This window comes from Corvus hawaiiensis, chromosome 9 (genome assembly GCF_020740725.1).
Source record: "Corvus hawaiiensis isolate bCorHaw1 chromosome 9, bCorHaw1.pri.cur, whole genome shotgun sequence".
NCBI classification, from domain to species: Eukaryota; Metazoa; Chordata; class Aves; order Passeriformes; family Corvidae; genus Corvus; species Corvus hawaiiensis.
Genome location: NC_063221.1, coordinates 7,555,786 through 7,578,884, shown reverse-complemented (window position 1 = coordinate 7,578,884; position 23,099 = coordinate 7,555,786). Strand labels below are relative to the sequence as shown.

General features: G+C 38.7%; 1 protein-coding gene across 2 annotated transcripts in view; it reads left to right on the top strand.

Moving 5' to 3' along the window:
* The window catches only part of KIFAP3 (kinesin associated protein 3), a 66,744-nt gene that overhangs the window by 22,570 nt on the left and 21,075 nt on the right, over positions 1-23,099 (top strand). Inside the window, exons 11-18 of one of the 2 annotated variants that reach the window (XM_048312938.1) lie at positions 3,946-4,046; positions 8,364-8,472; positions 9,769-9,881; positions 10,836-11,001; positions 11,213-11,338; positions 11,571-11,669; positions 12,480-12,565; positions 20,915-21,104. In XM_048312938.1, the coding sequence (XP_048168895.1) occupies positions 3,946-4,046; positions 8,364-8,472; positions 9,769-9,881; positions 10,836-11,001; positions 11,213-11,338; positions 11,571-11,669; positions 12,480-12,565; positions 20,915-21,104 (990 nt within the window). Of the gene's footprint in view, positions 1-3,945; positions 4,047-8,363; positions 8,473-9,768; positions 9,882-10,835; positions 11,002-11,209; positions 11,339-11,570; positions 11,670-12,479; positions 12,566-20,914; positions 21,105-23,099 lie in introns of both variants that reach the window. The other variant, XM_048312936.1, reaches the window with a different exon arrangement.

Genomic DNA, 23,099 nt, shown 5'->3' with positions numbered 1-23,099 from the left:
TTTGCAGAAAACTAGTTGTGAAAACAGCCCCAGGGACCTGATATTTTTCCATCCCATCTGCTCCAGCTGAATTACAGCTGCAAAAAAAAAAAAAAAAAATCTAAGTATTGTTTCTATAAACTGTTGAGTGTATTTTATAACACAATAATTCCCACAAAATCAGTAACTGCAGTTAATGACTGGTTTGTTAAGGCATTAACTGCACTCAGCTGGGAATGACCAATTTCTCAGGAATGGCAGTATAAGAACTAAGGCTAATTCAGTTACACTTTCAAATAATTATTTGCTTAATTAATGGTAGATTCTTGTGGAAATCCTATCAAAGTGCTCATGACCCCCACATTTAATATCCAATGAGTTCATTATGATTCATGTTTTATTGCCATAAATACCAGAAGAATCCATAATGACTAGGCCATTATTTTCCAGGGCTGCCCTTACTGCTTTAGGCCGTTTGGCTATTCCACCTTCAGTCATAAAAACCTTGATGCTCAAAACTATCAGCATTTGTAGGCCACAATTTTCTGGCACCCCACCAGAACTTTGGTGATTTTTATGAACATGTTTGGCAGAGATCTGGTTTTTCTTTCTTGTCTTGCTTTTTCTAGTTAGGGCAATAATTGATGCCTACTGTATGCAGTCATAAGGAAGTCTTCCTTGCAATGTCTGCTTTTTCACGTGTGGCCTTCAGCAGTGGTCAAAAATAGCAAAAAGGTATCACTTGCATGCATTGGAAAGCTGTTTTCCAGCCAGGTGCTGGGCAGGGTTTGAAATTTTTACAGCCAAGTCTTTATGCAATGCTTGACTCAGGGTTAATTCATTAGCATTCAGATGAGTAGAAAATAATTAGAAAAAGGAAGCTTGGTACTGACATATTGAAGTAATAGTTAACAGATGCCAGTTTATATTTTTGGAAGGGAAGTACCAATGTAAAAAGATGAGAATTGGCTTGGTAGGTTTGTCAGTCTTCTGTCACTTCTTACACTTTGTGTAACCTTCAGCCTGGAGGTGATGCTTGGTGTTCAAAGTTCTTTAACTGTTTTATCTGTTCTCTTCCTAATCTTCAACAAACTGGTTCTGCCTGGTCTCCAGTCAACTTTCCAACAGGGTGTATCCTTCCCAGCTGAGCACAAGATGAACAGTTTGTGTTAAATCATGTGCTTAGAAACAGCCACCTTCTCTTGATTTTCCTGGAATGTTTTGACTCTTTGGATCAGGAGTTGCTGCTGTTTTGCGTGAGAACTGAAAAAGTCAGGAGGTTCTGCTTTTCCTTCACCAAAGTGCCTCCATAGGGAAAGCAAAACAGTGAAACTTGCAGACATCAGACTGAAATTTCTTCCTTTCTGGGAAATTAAAATCAAATTAAAATGCATACACCATTAAAATCTTAAAAGGTGGGTTAGTTGCAAGCTGTTTTCTTTTAGTTTGTTCTGTAGTTTACTTTTCTCATCAAGTTAATAGAATTCACTTGTTTTACTCACAATTGAAAAGTACTTCCTTGCTGAGGCTGTGCAAGATGTGTCTCTGATTTAAATGCTTTAAACCCTTCTCTGTTCCCCCTATTGACAATAGGATGGGGGAATTCAGGGAAAATTGGTCAGATAACTGCACAGCAAGGAGGAATTTAAATTCAGTTCTTCTCTTTGAAACTGTAGCTGTCTTTGCCTTTTGTATGTCACGAGATCTACTTTACGGAACATACTTTTGGAGAATGATTTAAGTGCCACTCGTTAAAAACCAGCTCTTAGGAGTTCATTGAGATAAAATAAGTTTATTTGAATTCCAGATAGTCTTCACACTTCAGGTTGAGTATCTGGGGATTTTTGATTATTTTTGGTAGTTTTGAAACCAAGGTAGTGCTGTCATTTAGCACTGATAGCAAAGGTGATGTTCAGGCATCAGAAAGGTTATTGTGACCAGCTGGACCTTTGAAAAAAAGGGGTTAGAAAATCGTGCAGAGTTTCTTCTAAAAAAGAAAACAGAAGGCCTTTACTATTATATCAGCCTATTATAATTGAAAATAAGCCACTAATATTTCCAAATATCTGGAAGCTGGTAAGCTTACCAAATGTAAAACCGTACCTTAGCTGATGCTTTATGTTAGCGCAAATGAAACTTGCAAAAATGAAGGGGAAAAAAACCCATGAAGGACAGAGGTTAAACAGTAAAATTTAGCATCGTTCTTGTTAATGGTCTGCCAGTTCATATGTGCTGAAGCTCTGGTCTAACTTCATTCCAGTTTTTCTTGTTAGTGTTTTGGGCATCTTTTCTCTCTTTTATACTGCCCTACCTTTTACTTCACACACTGTTCCTGCATTATCCAGGTAAGTGTAATTGTAATTTGAGTCTTGTGTTTAAGTCCTGAATACAGGCATGGAGTGAAGTGTTAAGAGCGGTATAAACAGATTATTTTTTTTCCTTAGACCCATGAAATTTGGAGGAATAATTTATTCTGTAAACTTCTAAATTTGTATAGAAGTAGCCTTTACTTGTATGTGTGGGAAGTTTTTTTCATGTAATTATTGTTTTCACAGTGCTACTGCAAGTGAATAGGTAGGTAAGATGACCAGTAACAGGAGAAGCACTAAAGATAACACACACTTCATTTTGTTTGCTGGTACATTGTGTGCTTTTATTTTTGTAATCATCAGAATAGCTTTCACATTTGGGCATTATCCTTCCTCCAGCTGTTAAATGTATGGAAGATTATAATACCAGTTATGTTTTTTTTGAGCAGCTAAGACTCTAGAAGGGTTTGAAAGGTCAGCTATGATTTTAGGTTAGACATGGCTAAGAATACTTCACTCACTTGTATGGCGACTGCCGGAGGGGTTTCACGGGTCTCTTTTGATAGTTCAGTTTTGAAAAAGGCTCATTCTTAGGATAAAGGCATCATATCCTTGCTGCTTAATGGAAATTCCAGCTCCCAGTGATGTATGCAGAAGGAAGGTTTCACTGTGTTGGTTGCTGTTTGACGTCTTTGTGTTTGCCAAATTATTAGACAGGAATTTTCTGACTTAGCTTGAGTAGAAGTGGGGGGTGGGGTATTGCTGATGCATTGTGTAAGAACCGTGAATGAATTTTGAGTTGGTGACCTCCTTAACATCCTGGTTTAACTAACGTAAACATTCAAATGGTGGTTTTATCCCATATATAGCCAGTATCCTGCTCATATAGGGCTAGAGGAGAACTTGAGAATGCTCAGTCTGGGTTTGAGCAGTAAGTCAGAAACAAATTCATCTGTGTTGTTCTTAAGCAGTTGTATGTTTGTGTAAGATGATTTTATAGAACCTTTCGGTTAAATACTTCACACCCCACTCACATTAACTGCTCCAATTTTTCTTGAGAGTCTTTCTCTTTGGTAAATATTAATATGAAAATACACTCATGTAGTTTTTGATGTGTATGAAACACAAAGGCACTGATGGGATAATACTGTCATTTAGGATAGTAAAACAACAGTATGTGATTTGCTCGAAAGGCAGTGGATTCCTTCTACAACACCTCTTAGTAGTAGTTCTTATTTTTCTTTCTGGTGTTGGTACATTCTTTGTTATTTCACTTTGAGACAAGCTTGTTATTTCAATAGGTATATCCACAGCTAAATCTTAATTTTCTAGCTGGAAACTGATTAAGCCTTTCTCAGGATGGCCAGTCATTATCGAGCATTCCTTTCACAAAGTATATTCCTTGCAAAGTGGGATTAAGAAAGTGTTTTGTGGTGCTGGGAAGAGGAAGGAATATTTACCATTGCCCTGGTTCCCTCTTTGCACTAATACATCGTTCATTTGGCTAGGCCAGGCCAAGACCCTTTCACTAATGTGCCATTTCTGATTTAAATTTTCCTTCTATTAGCTAGGATTGTTCTGCTTTTCATTTTTCTCTTTTGAGTGTTTAACAACAGCTAAAAATACTTCTATTAATATATTTTTTTTCTCCTTGTAGGAAACGAAAATAACAAAAAAGTAGCGATTTGCATTCTGTATCACATAAGCATGGACGACTGCTTTAAATCGATGTTTGCATACACAGACTGTATCCCACAGGTATGTGATGAGCTGATAAAATCCATCTTCCCTTGTGCACTCAGTTCCTCGCTCATGGCAGAGCTTGCGCTGACACCCGCAGGTGACAAGGGGAACAGCCGCGGTGCTGCTCACAGTGAAGCACCTCGTCCTCAGGCAGGGATTGTTCTTCTGGGTTTTCATGGTCCCCAGCAAAAGCAGAGGTGACATGGTCTCTATCACTGCTGCTGACACTTGAGCTGCACCAATGAACTGCTGAAATTACAGGTGACCTGGTGGATTCCTACAGAAGATCAGGAATGCTTGAGAGAGATTAAAGCTTGTGCAGAGCAGGTCCTTAGGGAATGTAGTGGAAAGTATTTCCTTTGCAGTTTTAGAAGGCATTCTTTCCTGATCCCACTGGGCATCAAAATTGCAGTGTCTCCAATATTGCAGGATATGAACTGGAAACCAGCCAAGGAGGGTAACATTGCTACATGACAATTCCTTTTCCAACTGCAGGCATGTACAACAAGGGTGTCTTGATGACTGTGGAAGGCTCTTCACCGATCTTTCAGGCTGCATTTTGTTACTTAACTCATTGAATCAAGCACAGACAATATCATGGGGTTTGGGGTTTTGTTTGTATGTTAGGTTTTTTATGTGCATGTGTTTCGTTGTTTCTTGTTGGTTTGAGGTTTTTTGTTTTATTCTAAAGTACTAAGTCTTCTCTTACTGGTCTTTTTCTCAGCCCTGGTGAGGCTGGAGTTGAGAAAGCCTGTGTTGCCTAAATGTAAAAGCTCTCTGGTAGCTTTTTCAGAATTGCACCATGGTATCTTCTTTCCTGCCAAATGTGTTTTTAACATCAAATTCTTCCAGAGTGGAAAGTAGTCATGGAAAGTTATCAGAATGTTTCTGGTCATTATGTCATGACAAAATCGGTGAAGTTTTTCCACATACAAGATAGTTTTGGATAATAGAAAGGGGAGAACTGGTGGGAATAACTCATATATGTCACAGAGTGGTCTTGTAAGCATCCTGCTGACTGTCTTTTCTACCACAAGAAGCAATTATTTGTTAAGGCATTTGCATAATATAAGGGACCTGATTTGTTCTGAGCAGTTACTGGCCAAACTCGAATTCCTGCAGCAGTGTCTCAGGACTTGCTTGTGATGTGCTTTCAGGGAATCTTGGTATGACGCTTGGACCCCCAGTGCTTACAGAGCTGTGTCCCAAGACTAGTGGAGCAGGAAACAAGTCTGCTGCCTTCACTGGGCTTTAGTGAAGTAAACAACAAAATTGGAAAGTAGCCTTGGCTACTATGGCTGTTGATGCTTCACAGGTCATGTCCACCAACAGTTCAAAAAGAAGTTGAGCAGCTAGAGCTTAAATTTTACTAATGAATGTTCAAAATTGGGATGGTTATCAAGAAGACAGATAGAAAGCATTGGGAAGTGGATAAGGCATCAGGAAAAGAAAATTACTGTTTTAAAAGGACTCACTGCTATATAATTTTACCCAGCAAACCCCAAATCTCTTTTCAGTAGTGGTATAAACTTTGTCTGCATTTGTCTCTTTTTGAGGAAAGGTGTTCATCTAGACTGTCAAATACTCAATAATGAATGTTTAGCTGTTGTAGAAAGCGCTTGGAAAAATCAGCCCCCGGTAGTAATTCTGACTGCGTGAAGCGCTTGCCGAGGGCTCGCGCGTGCTGTCCCGGGTAAACATCCTTGTGGATTGCAGGAGTTAGTGGGTGCTACTCTAGTAACAGTTAAAAGCGAGTATTAACAGTTCATTCTTGTTTAGACCTCAGCAATGCGTGTTTTGTTTAAATAGGTGCAAATGCCATCCAGATGCTTATAAAAGCCTTTATTGGTAATAACCTGGCCAATCAAAGGGCATGGTTAGGCAGTGATGTCATGGTGATATTTAATATTATACCGCAGAGCGGTGTGCAAGGTTCTCCAAAGCTGCCCACATGTTTTCCACCACGGTTGTCCTGTTTGGCCCCTCTTTGATCTCTAAGCTTCTTTTCAGCTTAATGCTGGTAAACGTCCTCTCTTGACAGCCCCCTTTGCTCCTGTCCGCCATTATCTGCTGAAGTTCAGAAACCAGAGCATCACTTCAAACAGCAGAGTTGGGGAGTAGCCACTCAGGAGAGATTCCTGAGGCATGCAGTTCTGGCATAATCATTCAAAGATGTTGGAGCTAGGCTTGGGGAGGGGGTTGGACAGAGGTGTATGTGAACAGAGAGCTGTGGGGGTTGGCCTCTGGTCACTGGTAAATAAGTGAAGGCAGGTGCCAGAGAGTCTAGACACAGTGATTTCAGTCCTGGTCTGTGGTATCTGATACTCAATATGGGACTTGTCTGATTGAACACTACTGCCTCTTCATTGCACATGCTGCAGTCTTTTTACTGCCTTCCTGTTAAATCAGTAAAAGATGACAATGGACATAGTAAAAGCAGAACAAATTTAATTTTAATATTTCCTATTTGGCAGCAATTACTCTTCCTTTTGAAGTGGCACAAGAAGCAATCAAATTAAATGAAGACATAATGGGAAACATGGAACTCATATGAAACTATTATTTTAAAATTTGAATGGCTTTAATTGAAACTGGATATATTTTTTCTTTTTATAGAGAAGTAGTTCAGTAATTAACAGTGTAATCCGATCTTGTTAAACATTTAATTTCCACAGATTTTGTATTGTGTAAGTAATGAGAATGTTTCCCTTCAAATTATTTGAAGGGTTTTAAAAATCTGTTTTTAAAGGTTTTGTAACAGAAGAGTCGCAGGGGGTGACTTTTGAATGCTCGTGTTCAACTTGTTAAGTGGCAATTTTCTTCTCTGTTAATTCCCTCCTCCTATGTGACTGTCAGGCTTAAGGATTTAATAAAGTAGAGATTTTATAAGTTCTTAAAACAAGCTAGAGAACTCTGATTTTACCTTTTTAAGAAAGGGAGGAAGAAATCAATGATAGCTTTTAAATGAGTACATGTAAGTCTCAGGAAAGACATAAATAGCTATGTTGTAATGTAGTTTTTTATTTGGGGTTTTTTTTGGGTCCATTTGGAATGACAGCCTTCTATCTGATAATAGGTAAACATACAGAATGTCTGGAGTAAAATACTTTGGAGGGAATTCCTGCAATCCCATTGTTTCTTTTTATTTTCTCCTCTTTAAATGAACTCTTAACCTATTTTCTCTAGCTTTTGATGCATTACAAACTTGTCTTTCCACCAGGGGGCAAGCACACAAATATTTAATGATTAGTTAATCATTGAAATTAATGATTTTTTGTTGCTTTCTTCTCCTCCCTCCCTTTCTGACACAAGCTGAGCAGCAGTTTTTGTACCTTATGTCCTCCTTAACTTTAGGTTTAGTTGTTTCCTCTTCCAGTAATCTCAGCTTTGTCGCCACACTGTTTTGCATTATAATCTAAACATGTCTTATGAACTGAGTGGGTTTTAGAAGCAAGCAGGGTGATGTCCCACAGCCCTGAAGTTGTGCAGCTTGTCTGCCAGGATTGGAACCAGAGGGAAAAGAAATGGGTTTATTTTAGTCATGTTCATCTATTCAAAATGCCATTTCAAAAACTGTTCCTATTGAACCAAATGAGCCCATATAACCAGCCTGTGATGTAATGGATAGTACAGGGCCAGGTGTGTAAAACAGTGGCAATCCATAGGTTATGAGCCTTAGGAATCACCTGGGAATTCACTGACGTTTGCTGAACAGTTTGAACAGGATTATAGGTGATTGTCTACTTACATTAATGTTACCAGAAGAATAGGGTTACTACTGAGGATTCTTTGGGATGTGGCAGTGTTCAGCTCTAGCTGGAAGCTGCAAAGATAAAGAGCAGTGCTGCAGATAAAAGCTAAACTACTAATCAGTGGAGTAACCTCACAGCAGAATAGAATTATTTTGCACTTGTTTGCACATGTTTAGAGTCATAATTCTATTAAACTACTGGATATTAATCTGACTTTCTGTGGAACTAAGTTGTGGGGGTTTTTTCCTGTGTTAAATTCACCCAGGCTTTCAAAACAAATTTATCAATTCACAAGTACTAAAAACCACTAAAACAAAAATTTCAGTGGTAGCAATAAAATGTAACTATGCCAAGTTAATTTAAGATGATGAGTGATTGCCATTTTTGGCACTTTATAAGGATGGTTATCCCTAAATAATGGAACTATACATCTCATGCCCTGACCTTTGTAACTTTTACTGTTCCTGTAGAAATGCTGAATATTAATTTTTTTAAAAGGTACTGTAGTTGATATTATAACACTGCTTTTCTAATGCTTTGGAAAAATTAATGACCCAAGTGTGCTTGTGTGTCTTTGCAGTTAATGAAGATGCTTTTTGAATGTCCTGATGAGCGAGTTGACCTGGAACTTATTTCTTTCTGTATTAACCTTGCTGCCAACAAAAGAAATGTGCAGCTTATCTGTGAAGGTAACTGGACTGAGGTTTTAGTGGGGGTTTTGAGATGACAACAGTTTATACTTACATATGTAAATTATGTATATTTGAGTTATTTATAAAAGTATATATGTGTTTTTAAAAAATGAAATGCATGTGTTTGGATAATGATTGCAAGCAAATGGCCACATATCCTCACATTTGCTCTTGGCGGCAGGAATGATACTTGAGGGAGATGACCACACCCCTTGTACTTCCACACAGTCCTGAAAATAGGCTGATCACACTGCTGTGGGAAACTATGGCTGTATGGAGACATCAGGATTTTATTCTGCCTCATGCCTAAAATCCAGCTTTGGCTAATCGGTGTTTTACCTGCCAGTATCAAATGAATAGCAGTAATGTCTTTCAGTTGCATCTTTCCATTAATTTTTTTTTTTAATTGAGCTTCTTTCGGGTTCTAATATTTTGATTCATGGTCTAGATGGTTCTGCATTTCTTTCAGTAGCTCTGGATTGCTTTTAAAGTTTCATTATTTTCATACTAGCAATTTTAAGTGAAACAATATTCCTCAGTAGCTCCAACTTTCACTTATGCTCAACAGTCTCCCTATGAACTACTGCAATCAATTACTAGCCTTCAAAAGGGACAATTGCAATCAAGAGATTATGTGACCTGAAATTCCACTTGAAAATTCTGTGCATAGCTCTGTAGAAGGGGAAGCAGGGAGATCCAATTTTATATTAAAGGTACAAGTGAAACTCAAGCTAGCAGCAGCTTTTAGGTAGGCAGGGTGATCTTTTGGAAGCATGATGGTAACACTGGGATTTGCTCCATGTAGTCAAGTACTTCAGATCTGTGTATGTTCCCATATATTGATCTTTGGTAAATAAACTTTTAAAACCATAACAATGTGTTTATTCCATGGAATGGGGAGAGAAGTGTCTGCGCTAGGACCAGCAGCTGTGCAGCATCTCCACTAACTGCATTCGATGCTGGGATCATGGCTTGGATCTAGAACTTTCTTAGTCTGAATAAATAACTAAGCACACCGGAGGCATTTAATTATTTAATTAACTTAGTGTCCCACCAGGATGTATGGTCGCAGTAGTCATTTCAGAGAAGCTGGAGAATTTATACAGAGCAGGTTTTTCTTTTCAATTTAAACATGGAAGAAGCAATAGTTCCTATCTAGATTCTTTCTTTTTTCCTTCTAAACTTCTAAAGCTTAAAGCATTTTTTTGGGTGTGTGTAATTTTTGATCAGCCAGTACTTTCCTAATTTTTTTTTTTATTTGGAGGATTTTCTAAGTGTTTGGTTTTTTTTCAGGAAATGGTTTGAAAATGCTTATGAAGCGGGCTTTGAAGTTTAAGGACCCGTTGTTAATGAAGATGATCAGAAATATTTCACAACATGATGGGCCAACTAAAAGCCAGTTTATTGTAAGTATTAGGTCTTACCTAATGTGATCTCTGTTTTTTATGCTCCTGGAAAAGACTGGCTCTGGAGAGCTGCTGTGGTTTGTTTTGAAGGGTGTCCAATTTAAGTTTTCTTGTCTGTCCTGGGGTGATTTATGTTTTGTTTTTTAAGGCTATCTCAGCTAGTAGATCAGAGTTTGGATCCCCTGCTATGGGGAAAACAGATCTTAAGCCTTATCCAGTGGGTTTCAAAACAAACACACAAAACCAAGCAAACAAACAAAAAAGCCTGAGCTGCTGGGGTGAACATCATAACAATTAAGTTATCCTAAATTTCTGCTTTTGAACCTAGACAGCAAAATCTGGTGCTTTTTTTTTCCCCCACTGTGCCAAGTGTGTTGTATTTGTGGGTATTTTAAATACTTAATATTTAAATATTAATCCTATAAAGCCACCCTTTAAAAAGAAAGGAGGAAAACACAACATTCTAATCATGGATATTTTAAACATACTCTTAAAATGTGGATTGACTATCAAATTGTCTTAAAGCAGTAGGAAATGCGTAAGTAGAAGTCATTATTCCCCTGTTCATGTGCTCAGAAAACTTGTAGTTATTTATTAAAATCTTTAGGTAAAGAGCTCCATTACTGCCGCTAATGCAGGATGGTATTCTCTATCTTCGTTTCCTTTTTTTCTAAGAGCTTTTTCAAACTCTGTATTGTAGTAACTACTTTTGGAACATTTAAATAAACAATTTGAACAAACATCCCTTGAAGGTGAAAGGATGGAGAGGAAGAGTGCTGAAATGTTTTATTGGATTATTCAGCAACTGGAATTGAAACTGCCTTATTAATCCTCATTTCAGGAATAAAGTCTCTTTAGTTTTCCTTTGAGTGCTAGCTTTAGTTTTGCTGACTTGTGAGTTCTTCAGAAACTCAGATTATTCATTTGTAATGGTTGTTCCTGTATTTTCTTCAGGAATATGTTGGTGATTTAGCAGCTCAAGTATCAAATGATGAAGAAGAAGAATTTGTGATTGAATGCCTGGGAACACTTGCAAATTTGACCTTACCGGAGCTGGACTGGGAACTTGTGCTGAAGGAGTACAAGCTGGTTCCATATCTCAAGGATAAGCTAAAACCAGGTCTGTACAAAGTTTGGTTGGGCTTTCAAAGCAGAGTCTCTGAAAAAATATTTAGAGTGCTTGGAGTAGAGTCTGTTTACCTTTATCATTTGTGATTGTTTAGGAAAACCTAACACTGAAAAATAGAATCATGTCTGCAGATAAAAATACAACTGCCAGTAGATTAAAGATTCCTGAGAGAGGTAATACTTTCTGCCTTCTGACTTAGCAGGTTCTGCTGAGGATGACCTCGTTTTGGAAGTGGTGATAATGATTGGGACCGTTTCCATGGATGACTCCTGTGCTGCTCTGCTGGCTAAATCTGGAATCATCCCTGCGCTCATTGAGCTTCTAAACGGTACACTGCCATGTTTGACTTGTGAAAAGCAAGAGCTGTAATTGACACTGCTGTTTCCTTGCAAGGCAGGGGGAGGTGTTTGTATGTGGAAGGAGGAGCAGTCACTTCCTTAGTGACTGATTCTGAGTACTAGTCTAATAGATTTGGGGTTTCCCACACCTTCACAACTTTAAGCATCAAAAGCTTCTATTTGTGAGATTTGAAATTGTGGTGGATTTTTTCCTCTTTGCAGCTCAGCAGGAGGATGATGAGTTTGTCTGCCAGATCATCTATGTGTTTTATCAGATGGTGTTCCACCAAGCCACCAGAGATGTCATCATCAAGGAAACACGTATCTTTTTAAAGATTAAATATCTAGATTTGCAGCACTTAATCTGCCATTGCTGGTGTTTGACTTATATTTCTCATGCAGTAACCGCATGATCTCAGAGGTTTCTTTGTAAATACTTATTTCAGCTGAAGAAAAAACCCAAGCAGCCTAAGCATGTAAAGGGACTGTAAGAGTAATAGAGTAATAGTAAAGATTAGAAGTTAGTTTGCTTTGAAGCAGATAGGGGGATCACTGGACCAGATGACTCATTAGTTGCTGTCCAATCTGATTTACTGTATGGATTTGTTTTGTAAATCATAATGAAATTCATTGTTCGTAGAAGAATGTATGCAGAGCATAGGCAAACTTCTTGCACAGCACCATTATACATATGTGTTGCATGGCCTGAAATTCTGTGGGCCTTAACTGAATGTTAAATTTTATTGAAGCATTCAGAATGGGTTGAATGAGCCCTGGTAGGGATAGCAAGTTAGTGATTACATTGCTAACAATACAAAGAATATTTCTTAATGTTCTTTTTGCCTTTAAGCTCTGTGGAATATCTGAGAAGGCAGCTGGGTGGTTGTTCTTTGTCTCCTGTTTGGATTCCTAGGTTGCTAGCTTAAAAAAAATTAAAAATATAAAGTTGGATCTCTTGCTAATTCTGTAACTATAAAGCACCAACATTTGAAAAATGCTTTCTTGCTACATGACATGAAAAATTCCTGCCTCTGCTTCTTAGTGAAATTTGCAGTTTGAATAACCTGGGGTCGGGGGGGGGGACGGGGAGCAGAAAGAAACATGTTTTTCTCCTTAACAGTTTCTTTGCAGAAGCCCCAGCGTATCTTATAGACCTGATGCACGATAAAAATGCTGAGATCCGCAAGGTTTGTGACAACACTCTGGATATCATAGCGGTAGGTCTGATTTTCTTGATCCTTCCAGAGCCTCTTTACACAAGAGAATTCTAAAATAATTAAATATATTGCAAATTAAGAGTATTTTTCATGTGCAACTTTCAAATCATTTCATTGATAATAATGATCATTAACCGATCATTAGGCTGTGCATCAAACTTCCAGAAAGTGTGTATGTACTTCGAAAATTCATACTAGTTAACTTTACACTTTTAAAGAGTGCTTTTAGACTTAAATAAATTAATCACATTACATAAGTGTGCCAAGCTTTCATTATTTCCTAGTTCTCCAAACAAATGGATTGTTACCCTTTTAGCAGCTTTTATTGAAGCAGCTTTTATTCAGCTTCTCTACATTGCCTGATGCCAATTTGTTTCAAAAAGAAAATGTTGCAGTGATCCTGATGCTGGCTGTTCCCTGCTGGGGGAACAGTCACTATAATATTGTCTTCACCTCTTGGATACGTTTCCTTTAGCTACATAACTTAGTTTATCCAACTATCCATGGATCACAGTAAACTTTTGGGACAGTTGTATTAAACCGCTAAATTGGAAAAAAGAAAGAATATTAAATTACAAAGTGCTCTTGAGGATCGTACTGACTGTACATACTTTTGGATATAGAGTAACTGTCATGAAATTAAATCTTATAGCTAAAGAGAACTTTACTGAGTCAAGAGCAGCAGTGCCTTTTTCTACCTTATTGCCTTTTCAGTCATCTACATAGTTTCTTTTTCAGTTGAATTGTGTATTGCAGCTTGTTCTCTGAAAAGCTTAATGTAGTCTAAGGCCTAACTTGCACTGCAAAATATTACAGTCTAGCTTCCCTTTTTCTGTTACACTCATCAATAATGTCTTCCAATTTAATATTCCCCTTAAACCAGTAAAATGACATAATATTTTCTGTACTGGAATTCTTCTTATTTGGATCTGGTTTTGCTTCGTGGAGGTATGAAATGAAAATTGTGCTCCAGTAGCAGAGTTGCTGTTGATATTCATTAAGGGTGAGATTTAAACTCAATTTAAACGAATTCAGATGAATTTGCACTTAGTGCTTTTTTATGATGGGCATCATGTTCAGCTTACCATGATCAGCTATTTCCAGAGACATCTCCAGTGGAAGTAGCAGAAGGATTTTTATATCTTCTGGGTGAGGCTGGACAATCCAAGTGCATCCAACACTTGTTTTACCTTGGGGCCAGTGCAATTTCCAAGTGACTCACACTTTGTGTGTTTATGACATTACTTGTTCATACAGAGAAGCTTTACAGTGAGGTGCACAGTAATATCTAGTTAGTGAAAAATTGCTAGTAATATTATTAAGCAAAATTTATAGAATCTAGAAAAATAAACATACAAAAATACAGCTTCGTATTCAGTATTACCATCTGAGTAAAATGTACTTGGGTTTTTTTTCCCTTCCTAAGATCATCAAATATTTATGGTAGGCATGGGTCAATGAGGAGTGCTAAGATAATGGATGGGAAAAGCTTTTCAACTTGCAAAAAGCACTGGACAGGACTTTCAGGGCCTTGAGGAAGAATAAAGGGAAGAAATTATATGATACTGTGGTTATTGGGGGGTGAAGAGAAGACACCAAACACATACTGAGGGCAGCTTGCATGGTGGTAAATTGTATTTTTCTTTATTTGTGGAGCAGTGCCACACTTAGAATGGTGTTAGCTGGTGAGTTAGGAGAGTTCCTTTTCCAAAAAGGTCTTTCTGGCTTTATTATCTGAATGTTGGGGTTATAAGTTGCATAAACATCATGGCCCTGAGGGGAACAGGAAGCATATTGTGCTGTCTTTTCTGGAAGACAAAGGGAACTTTGATTGCTTTCTCAATTATGTTGTAATCTGGTTGCACTTGTGTCTCTCAGTACAAAAAATCCCAGGCAAAAAACGCAACATATTCTAGATGGTGATGGGAGAAAATATAAGAGAGGAAGTTATCAGAAGCTCAGATCTTGATAGGTGTTTTGCCACTCAGCTCAGAGGAATGTTAAAGCAGGCTGTAAACATAGAGGTATTTGGTTGTGTGGCAGTTTCACACAAGCAGTGCCTGCTGAGGTGTCTGGACAGATGTAGTCTCCAAGAATGGTGGAACTTCTTATCTGTGATAAATTCACAACAAGCAAACCTTCACTTTTCAGTCTTCTTGTTGCATACATGCTGACAGGAGTAGGTCCTCTGATGGAAATCAGAAAATAAATGTTGGGGAATAGATGTGAAAATAATTTCTACTCAGGGAGACAAATGCTTCTTTCACTCATCAATGAGCTGTATATACTGTGATTGAAATAGCGCTGGAGAAAATCACATGGCTTATAAGCCTTAGGGGAGAAATGCTTTCTGTAGTAAAGTAATTGTCATAGAAATTATGGAAATGTTACACTAGTGATGATTTGTTTAATATAGCTTGGCTGGACTCTGCCATTGATGAACTGAAACAGATGTGCTGCTTTAGCACAGTATGTACTGGGCAGTGTCAGCTTTGCACTGGGGGAAGCAAGGTACCCCTTTTGTTAAAAAAAGTCTGAGTGGATGATTTAGGGATGCTTCAGTCTCAGTCATGTGCTGAGTTTTGGCAGCAAGCAGCTAGTTCAGTGTACTTGTACCCCTAAAGTGGGGCAGCTCTCACAGCTTAGCTGAAAGCCTGAAATCAGCAGCTGGTATAGGAGTCTCAAGCAAATTAATTTCCCTTTTCCCTTGCTTCAGAAGCCTAGACAACTGCAACTTCACGCTTGTGGAAAGAGATGTCAGCTTACTTGAGATGGTTTTATTCTGTTCACCTTGGGCAACATTATCAAGAGCCAAGGGGGCCACTAATCTTCAGGTTTCTTATTCTTTCTCTGCTCCTAGCTCAGTTTTATTGCAGTCCAATTATTTTCCTCATTTATTTAAAGGATATTAATCATCATCAGGTCCTTGGACTCTGAAGTCTGACCCTCCCCCATTCCCCTGATCTTGTTCACTGTCTTTGCAGCTTCAAATCCAGACCTGCTGCACCATCTTGTTTCTCTGGTGATCAAGAATGGATCACAATACTTCCTGCAGGAGTAAAACATCTTTTAGATAGCATTGTAGCTATGGGATTTAGGAAGAGCCTCTTGGCTAAGGTGTTTTTTCAGCTCTTGTTCTTTGCCCTGGGTATTTGTAATGAATGGCAAATAATGTTTGCCTTTTATGGAAATCATTGTTAATGAACAGCTTGCATCTTTCCCTGTTAGCTAAACTCTCTGATAGAAATCCTCCATGATGGGAATGCTGGAATTTCACATAAGAAGCAGGAATGTGCTGTGAACCCTCTGTGCTCTGGGATTTGGGGCCAGCTGTGTGAGATGTTGGCCAGCTCTCTTAGAGTCAAGAAAGAGCAGACCACAGGGATTTGGTGTGGGCTTTATTTGAATAGGCAGCATACTCGGGGAAGAGATAACCTCTGACTCTAGCTTGGTGTCCTCTTTCCATGAAGGGTGCTGTAGCCACTCCAGGAAAAAAGGTTCTCCCGTCACTTGACAAGATGCCCTTTCTGTGGTGCATCTTGTTCCCCTGTTATCCTGTAGCAAATGTGAAAACAGAGGGGTGGTTTGAAGGGCAGCGAGGCACTGGGGCTGCAGCTGAACTGCTGACATGTTTTCTCTGTTCATTGTTAAGTATGCCATTAGTCTGCTTTGGTGCTGGTAGCCTCTTGTGGCTCTGCCTGCAACAGAGTAACCACAGGCAGCTTTAGATAGGGCAAGAGTGTCCTGATTGTTTTTGTCTTCACATAATACCTATCTTGGACAGATTCCCTTTCAGCATTGGTGCTTGCTCTCTGGACTTGTAGGACTAGGAACATGAGCCGAAACACTGATCTGTTACTTAAATAACAGGTTGCCAATGAGATACCTTACATTCCTCCAAAAGGGAGGAAAAAAAAGTTTCTCTAGTCTGCTACTGACAGCTTTCGGAGTGCCCTACATTTTATGTAGTCACTTAAATTTAGAGGGCATTAATGGTTACTCTTTTTCTTTGTCTTGCTGTTAGTTTCAGCTCTCAGATTTCTCTGAGCTTCCTGTCAGAATATATTAAGTGAGGAAGCTGATTGTGAAGCAGTGACTCTGGGTTTCACAGGTGTAAGTGGTGGAAGGAGTTTTTTTTTTTCCCGGCCTCTGAAGGAATTGCCCAACAGTGGTACTTTCCCTAAGGTAGGTGTGGTAGACACCTGCAGAAGGTGATCCCTAACATCTGTTTCTCTCCTTGGTTTATAGAGGCACGTAGTTAAAATCACATGCCTAACTTCTGGATAGCTAGACAAGATAAATATCTTCTTTCTTAATAAATAGTTAATTTAATCTTTTATGTGAACAGTGGTATTTTTGGGGTGGTTAAATAATGAAGAGTGTAACATATCACCAAGTACAGCCTTGAACATAATGAGCATTCTACTTATTGTATAGCAGTTTCAGTTCAGTATGAGGAATCACATCAAATGAACCCTATTACAGACCCAATTAAAGGGCAACCACATTAAAGTGAAAAGGAAAATCTGTTTTTCATCAGCTGTGAGAGAACACAAAGCAGATCTGTGTAGCTCTATGTTATCCTATAGTGTGTTAATCAGATACAAGGTGTGACGGAAGCCAGTGGCAAAGGGGACCCTGATAGGGAACAGACACTCTCTGATAATAGGCCAGTTAACGCTTCATAATATTTCAATGGTTCAGTAGTAAACAAAGTTGGAAGTAGAACTTCAAAAAGGATGGCACATTCCTCCCAGAGTCGAGCCATACATCTTCTATGACACTTGTGGATTTATGGAAACCGAATGTTAAAAACAGTGATGTCAGGGAGCTCCAAAGAGAATAAAATCAGCTTTCAGAATTCCTCCTTTTAAGTTTCTGACCATGACTGCAGTGTTTGAAGGGGGTGGTGTTGGAGACTAGGCACATTCTGTTCACCTTCTTGTTCTCCCTTGCAGTGCTTTTCCAGTAGCCTAACATTTAAAAGGACTGGAGGGCTCAAAGCTATGGCTGTATCTCCATGATTTTTAGTTTTCTGGTTTCACTGTTGCAGGAATTCCTTTGTAAAGAAAGGGTGCTTCATGTGTTTAAAACCCAAAGCCCAACCAAAACTTGTAAGTAAGTTTGTAAGTTAAAAAAACTCTCAAAATAATAATAAAAAAGGTTTTAATAACTCAAAATATAATTACTGGAAGACTTGCAGTGTTTTAGGAAATTGTTTTGCTCTACATGTCTTTAATCTGGTTTCTTTGTGCCTTTTGGCTGTGGTCCTGCATTTACAGGTTTTCTTCCATTCTGATGTTGTTCCATTAATCATTTACCCAGTGGTGGTTCTGCATATTTCTGTGGAAAACCTACAGACACATTCCTGATCTAGCAGTACTTAAATGAACTTTTTTTTTTTGTGCTGAGGTTATGTAAATTTTTCTAGATTATTGCAAATCTTCCTTTTCTGTGATTGCTGCCAGAATGAAACTCCTGACAAAACTGATCATTGATCTAATTCTGGTGCAGTCACTTCTTTGTAATATTTTGTACCTTGCTTTTTTCACTGGGAATGAGCAACAAGAACAAAATTGCCAAACTACTTGAATGGATAAATTGTGGTTTTTAAGTAATGTGCTATTCAATTGCTAATCCCATTTTCCAAAATTTAGATGAGTGATTGAGGAAAAATACCTGGGAGTCTTAAGCCTCTTAATATAGGGTGGGAAATGTAGAATATATAGGAATATTCTGCCCTGCTGTCATCATCGAAAGGAAAAATCAGAATCTGAGAAATGTTAACTGATTTTTGCAGAAGGATATAAGAAGTTGATGTCTATTTCTGGCAGAAATTCAGCATGTTCAGACAGTGGTGTGGAAAGGAACTCTGATGTCAGGAAGTGGGATACGTTTAGGGTTGTAACTTTGGGAATATTCAAGTGTTTTCAAAGTGCATTGATGGTAAATGGGAATTAGGTGATTTAGCTGATGGCCTTTTGGCTTTTGAGAACTTCTAAAGGTAAACAGGATAATGTCAAAGGGATTCAGCTTCCACAGAGGTTAGTCTAATTTGCTGTTTGTTAAATTTGTTTCTTTTCCCCCACTTCTTTGCAATCATGATTTCTGGGAAGTGTTCTTAAGACTGCAGTATGATTTCTGGCAGTTACAAGATGTTTCTCTAAAGCTTGTAAGTAATTCACAACTGCTGGAGGCTGACATAATAGCTGGTCCAGGGTTTAGCTCTGGCAGATGCAGCAAAGGAGCTGTTTCCAAGATGCTGGTTAGGTGTCATCATTGAAAGTCACTCCTTGTCGTCTTCTTTTTTTTTTTTTTTTTTTTTTTTAATGGGTTATTTATAAATCTCAGTGATGAGCTTGCTTTTTCCAGGGACATTCTTGTTTTTACTGTTACTTCTAACTTTTCTTTTTAATCAAGAGTGGAGATGGGGAGGAAAAAAAATCAAGAAATAGCCTGAGGTGTTCTTATGCAAACAGTGTGAGGTGTTTGTTGGGTTTTGGTAGTTTGGGGGTTTTTTTTTGTCTTGTCTTTTCTCCCTCCCTAAGGCTGCTGTAATACTGATAGACAGAAAATGGAATTTTGCTTGAGGCCCCTAGGCACTGAGAATATCTATAGATCCCACAGGTGGGACCTGCTCTGGGTATGGAAGTTGTGCAAGACACCAGGTTTTGGACAGGATCACTGAACAGGAGTGTCAGGATGGTGAGGAGTGGAATTAGCAAGGTCTAGGAATTAGCGTTGGTCAGAGGTGGAATTGGAGAAATTGAGAATAATGAAATCTTGGATGTTCTAGATACTTGTTGGCAATTTCAGAGAAGCCTCTGGCAGGGCCAGCTGGCTTTTGTGTTAGCCACCAGTCAAAAGGTGGAAAAGGCACAGGGTAGAGAGTGTTACCTGTGCAACACATATTATAGCAGTGAAGACACGGCTGGTTGAATATTAAGTCAGTTTAAGACCTCAAGTTCAGACTATAGCGCTTTCAGAAGTTTAACATGAGCCACGAAGCCAGCTTATTCTGCCTTCTCTGCCATTTTATGGCCTCTTGTTGTAGACAGATCTACTTTGGCATGTCTAGCAGGAGCAATTTAAGAAGTTACCACTTCCACAACCAAGGCGTTGTCACTAATTGTGTGTCGTTTTCCTGTTCAGAGCTAAGTAAAACAGATTTTTAAAGCCTTAAACTACTCCAGCTTAGATCTCTCAGGAAAGTCTGTCTAGATCATGTGTTAACCACCATGAGAGTTAAGAAATTATTTTCAAGTTTTCTCTCCTTTGTAGTTAGGTTAGAATACAGTGGAGTGGGATGTGTTTCATAAGGGTATTTCTTCCCACAAGAAGAAACATTCTGCTTAGGGATGTTATCCTTGTTCACAGTACTTTGGTTTAAAAAAGCACTAATCATGGTGCATGATTTGTGACTATTCCCAAATTGATACCATCAGATTTCATATGCTGATGAATTTCCTAGAGATAACTGTGCCCTATCTTCCCAGTAGGATCGAGGAACTGAGTGTTATCCATGGGTCAGTGTTCCCTCAGTGGTAATCACCAGCCCACAAAGTCTGCTCCGTTTAGAAGATCCTTCTCTGAACAGCTGATTGCAGTGACCATAGCTATGTCACTTCATGCTGATGTTCCTCTATATGGAATATCACACCACTTGAGTGCAATTAGGCTGTAATCCAGATTGAAATTTGATGCCTACATGTTTTTCCATAGTGACTGGAACCTGTATCCTGTTTTACTCAGCTTTCTGGAGAAGTTCCTCTCAGAGTTTAGTTGTGTACCATTTTTGTGGCTGTTCAACATTATACATAAAATTTGACATGAAGTTGAAAATTAAATTCTTGCTGGAGCTCATGAAATAAAATAAATGTATTGGTTTTATCACAGCCTTTCTCTTTAATTTATTTTTTTAGCAACTAGTTGTCCTAGTAAATGCTCATCTAATGAAGATGTGCAGGGTATTTGGCCAGTGTTAATAATTAATTATGAAAAGTCCCCTGAAGATTGGCAGTAATTGGGTCTTCTTAATTAAACCAAATGAGGAGACTGATGATGGAACTGTTCTGTTCAAAGCAGGAGTTTTTTCTGGACGGTGTAAGGTTCCAAACCATGAAGGTTTGGACTTCCAAACCATGAAGGACTACTGCATCACAAACCAGAATAATGCCCAGTGCTTGCAAAATCCCTTCTTTGTTCAAAGAATGTGCAACTGAGTAGAGCATTTAAGTCATTGGGCCCTGAACTTGCATCTTTTGCTGATGTTGGATTCCCCTGCCATTTCCTGTTACACCAGCTTTGTCTAGAGCTCATTCTAAAACACTGTGTGGTGATTTTTAACAGGAATATGATGAGGAATGGGCTAAAAAAATTCAGACAGAGAAGTTTCGATGGCACAACTCGCAGTGGCTGGAGATGGTGGAGAGTCGGCAGATGGATGACAGTGAGCAGTACCTGTATGGTGATGATCCCATTGAGCCCTACATCCATGAAGGGGATATTCTGGAAAGACCTGACCTCTACTATAACGCAGGTAATGCAGCACATGTCAGTATTTAGCACTGGGATTGCCACTTCTGCATTTGGAGTGGGAGCTTGAGCTGGGCCTGACTCAAGCCAGCAGGACAGTTCCCCTTTTGTGTCATTGGGAGCAGCACTGATGCCAACCAGGGACGGGCTTGTCCGTGCTGGGATGTTAATGATGGATTAAGTACTGTATATCCATGATTTTAGGAAATGTTACAGGTCTGCAGAAATATGAGTAGGCCTGTCTCAGACAGCTGATGGACCATGACAATGGATTCAAGTAAAGGTGGCCCAGCCCTGTTCTTCCCACCTATTTCTTGTGTACATTGCTTGTTTGCTCTGTAAACAAAAACCTTCTCTCATCCCTGTTAAATTCACAGCTGTGGGATTTATGCTGAATTTTGTTCTGCCTATTGTGTTAGTTGTGTAATGGGATTTTTACTGCAGATATTGATAAAAGACTTTAGTAGAGTCACATCAAACTTGTGGATTCCTTAGCAGAGGCCATCATTCTGTGACTTTAAACTAATCTATCTCTATGATTTAGTCTATCTAGGTTTTAGGGAAGCGTGTGAATCTCTTCTGTAAACACTGATTTATCTAATGCAGTGTTACCAGCTGTTTCAGAGGGAGGTTCAAAAAAACTTTGCAGGAGACAATCATGAAATAATTTCCCCAGTGGATAAATAACTTTTTGTAACTAGGAGTTGGCTTGCACTCTCAAACTTGTGGATTTAGATCCTTTTCAAACTCCTGGATAACTGAGTACATGGATTTTTGGGGTTTTTTTAATTGCTGGGTTTTTCTTTTTCTGTGTTTTACATTTTCCACATAAGTGTCCAGTCCTCTGCCATGAAGCATGAGTCACAGAACTCTGTGACTCTGGATTAATTGGCAGGAAGAGTAATTAGAAAAACAAAACCACTAAATCCCATAATCTTCACTCATAGTTGCTGCAAGAAGATAATTCTGCAAGATCTCAGAGGCATTTCAGATACTGTTCTCAAAGGATATCAGAACATAAGGCTGCTTTTTCTTCTATTTTTGATTGCATATGTCAGCCATAGCAACTTGTCTCTTTAGTGTCATATTTTTTTTTTTCTTTTGGCTCCTGTAGCTTTATCTTGCTCTACTAAACCCACAGGGTTGGCAGTGGGAGCCAAGTGTTGTGCCCTGTAAGGGCCTTTTCTTACATCATCTCCTTGGGGCTTCCTGAGGTAAAGGTATGCCTACTGTAGTCTCCCTTTACAGGTCTTGATTGCTTATTTCATAGGGACAGTTCTGTTCCCAATAGTGGGAGCTAGAGATGGAGTGACACCAATAACACTGAATTTCCTGGCTTTCAATCATTTATGTTACAGGCTTAATGTTATTTGAACAAAGGGATTTTTTGTGTTGGAATTGATATTTAACCAGGAAGGAGAGGTAGAATTCCAGTGATATGTTCTGCAGATGTTTGAAATGTGCTTTTGTTTTTAAAGGTAGCCCTTTTTTTAAAGAGTGATAATATTCAAAATGCAGATTCACTTCTCAGGTTCATTGCAACAAGTGTCGGTAATTGTGTGCTTCTGCAATTTCCTAGAATTCAGCTTTTGAAATGTGGCATCTCAAAAGGGACATAATATTCCTTTGAAAAGGCTACAGGTTAATGTACCAGTTGGAGCAGGGATTTGGGTTTCTGAAGGACAGATCATTACTGAGTGAAAAAAACCCAAACCCACCAGAAATACAAATCTTTGTGCAGTCAGAAATTAAATACTTGTATTTCCGTTTGATAATTTTAGAAGTGACCTACACTGATGGCTGACACTCAGTACAAGTCCCACCTTGACCGTAATAGTTCTTGAACTCACTGATAGCAAGATGAGTTCCTTATTTCATGACAGACCAATCTCTCTCTTGCACAGCAACTTAAATCTACATGAAAAATGTGGTAGAATCTCTGAAGTTGCCGTCCTGAGCTCAGTGTCTCTCTTGCTCTGAAAGTACATAACCTAATTTA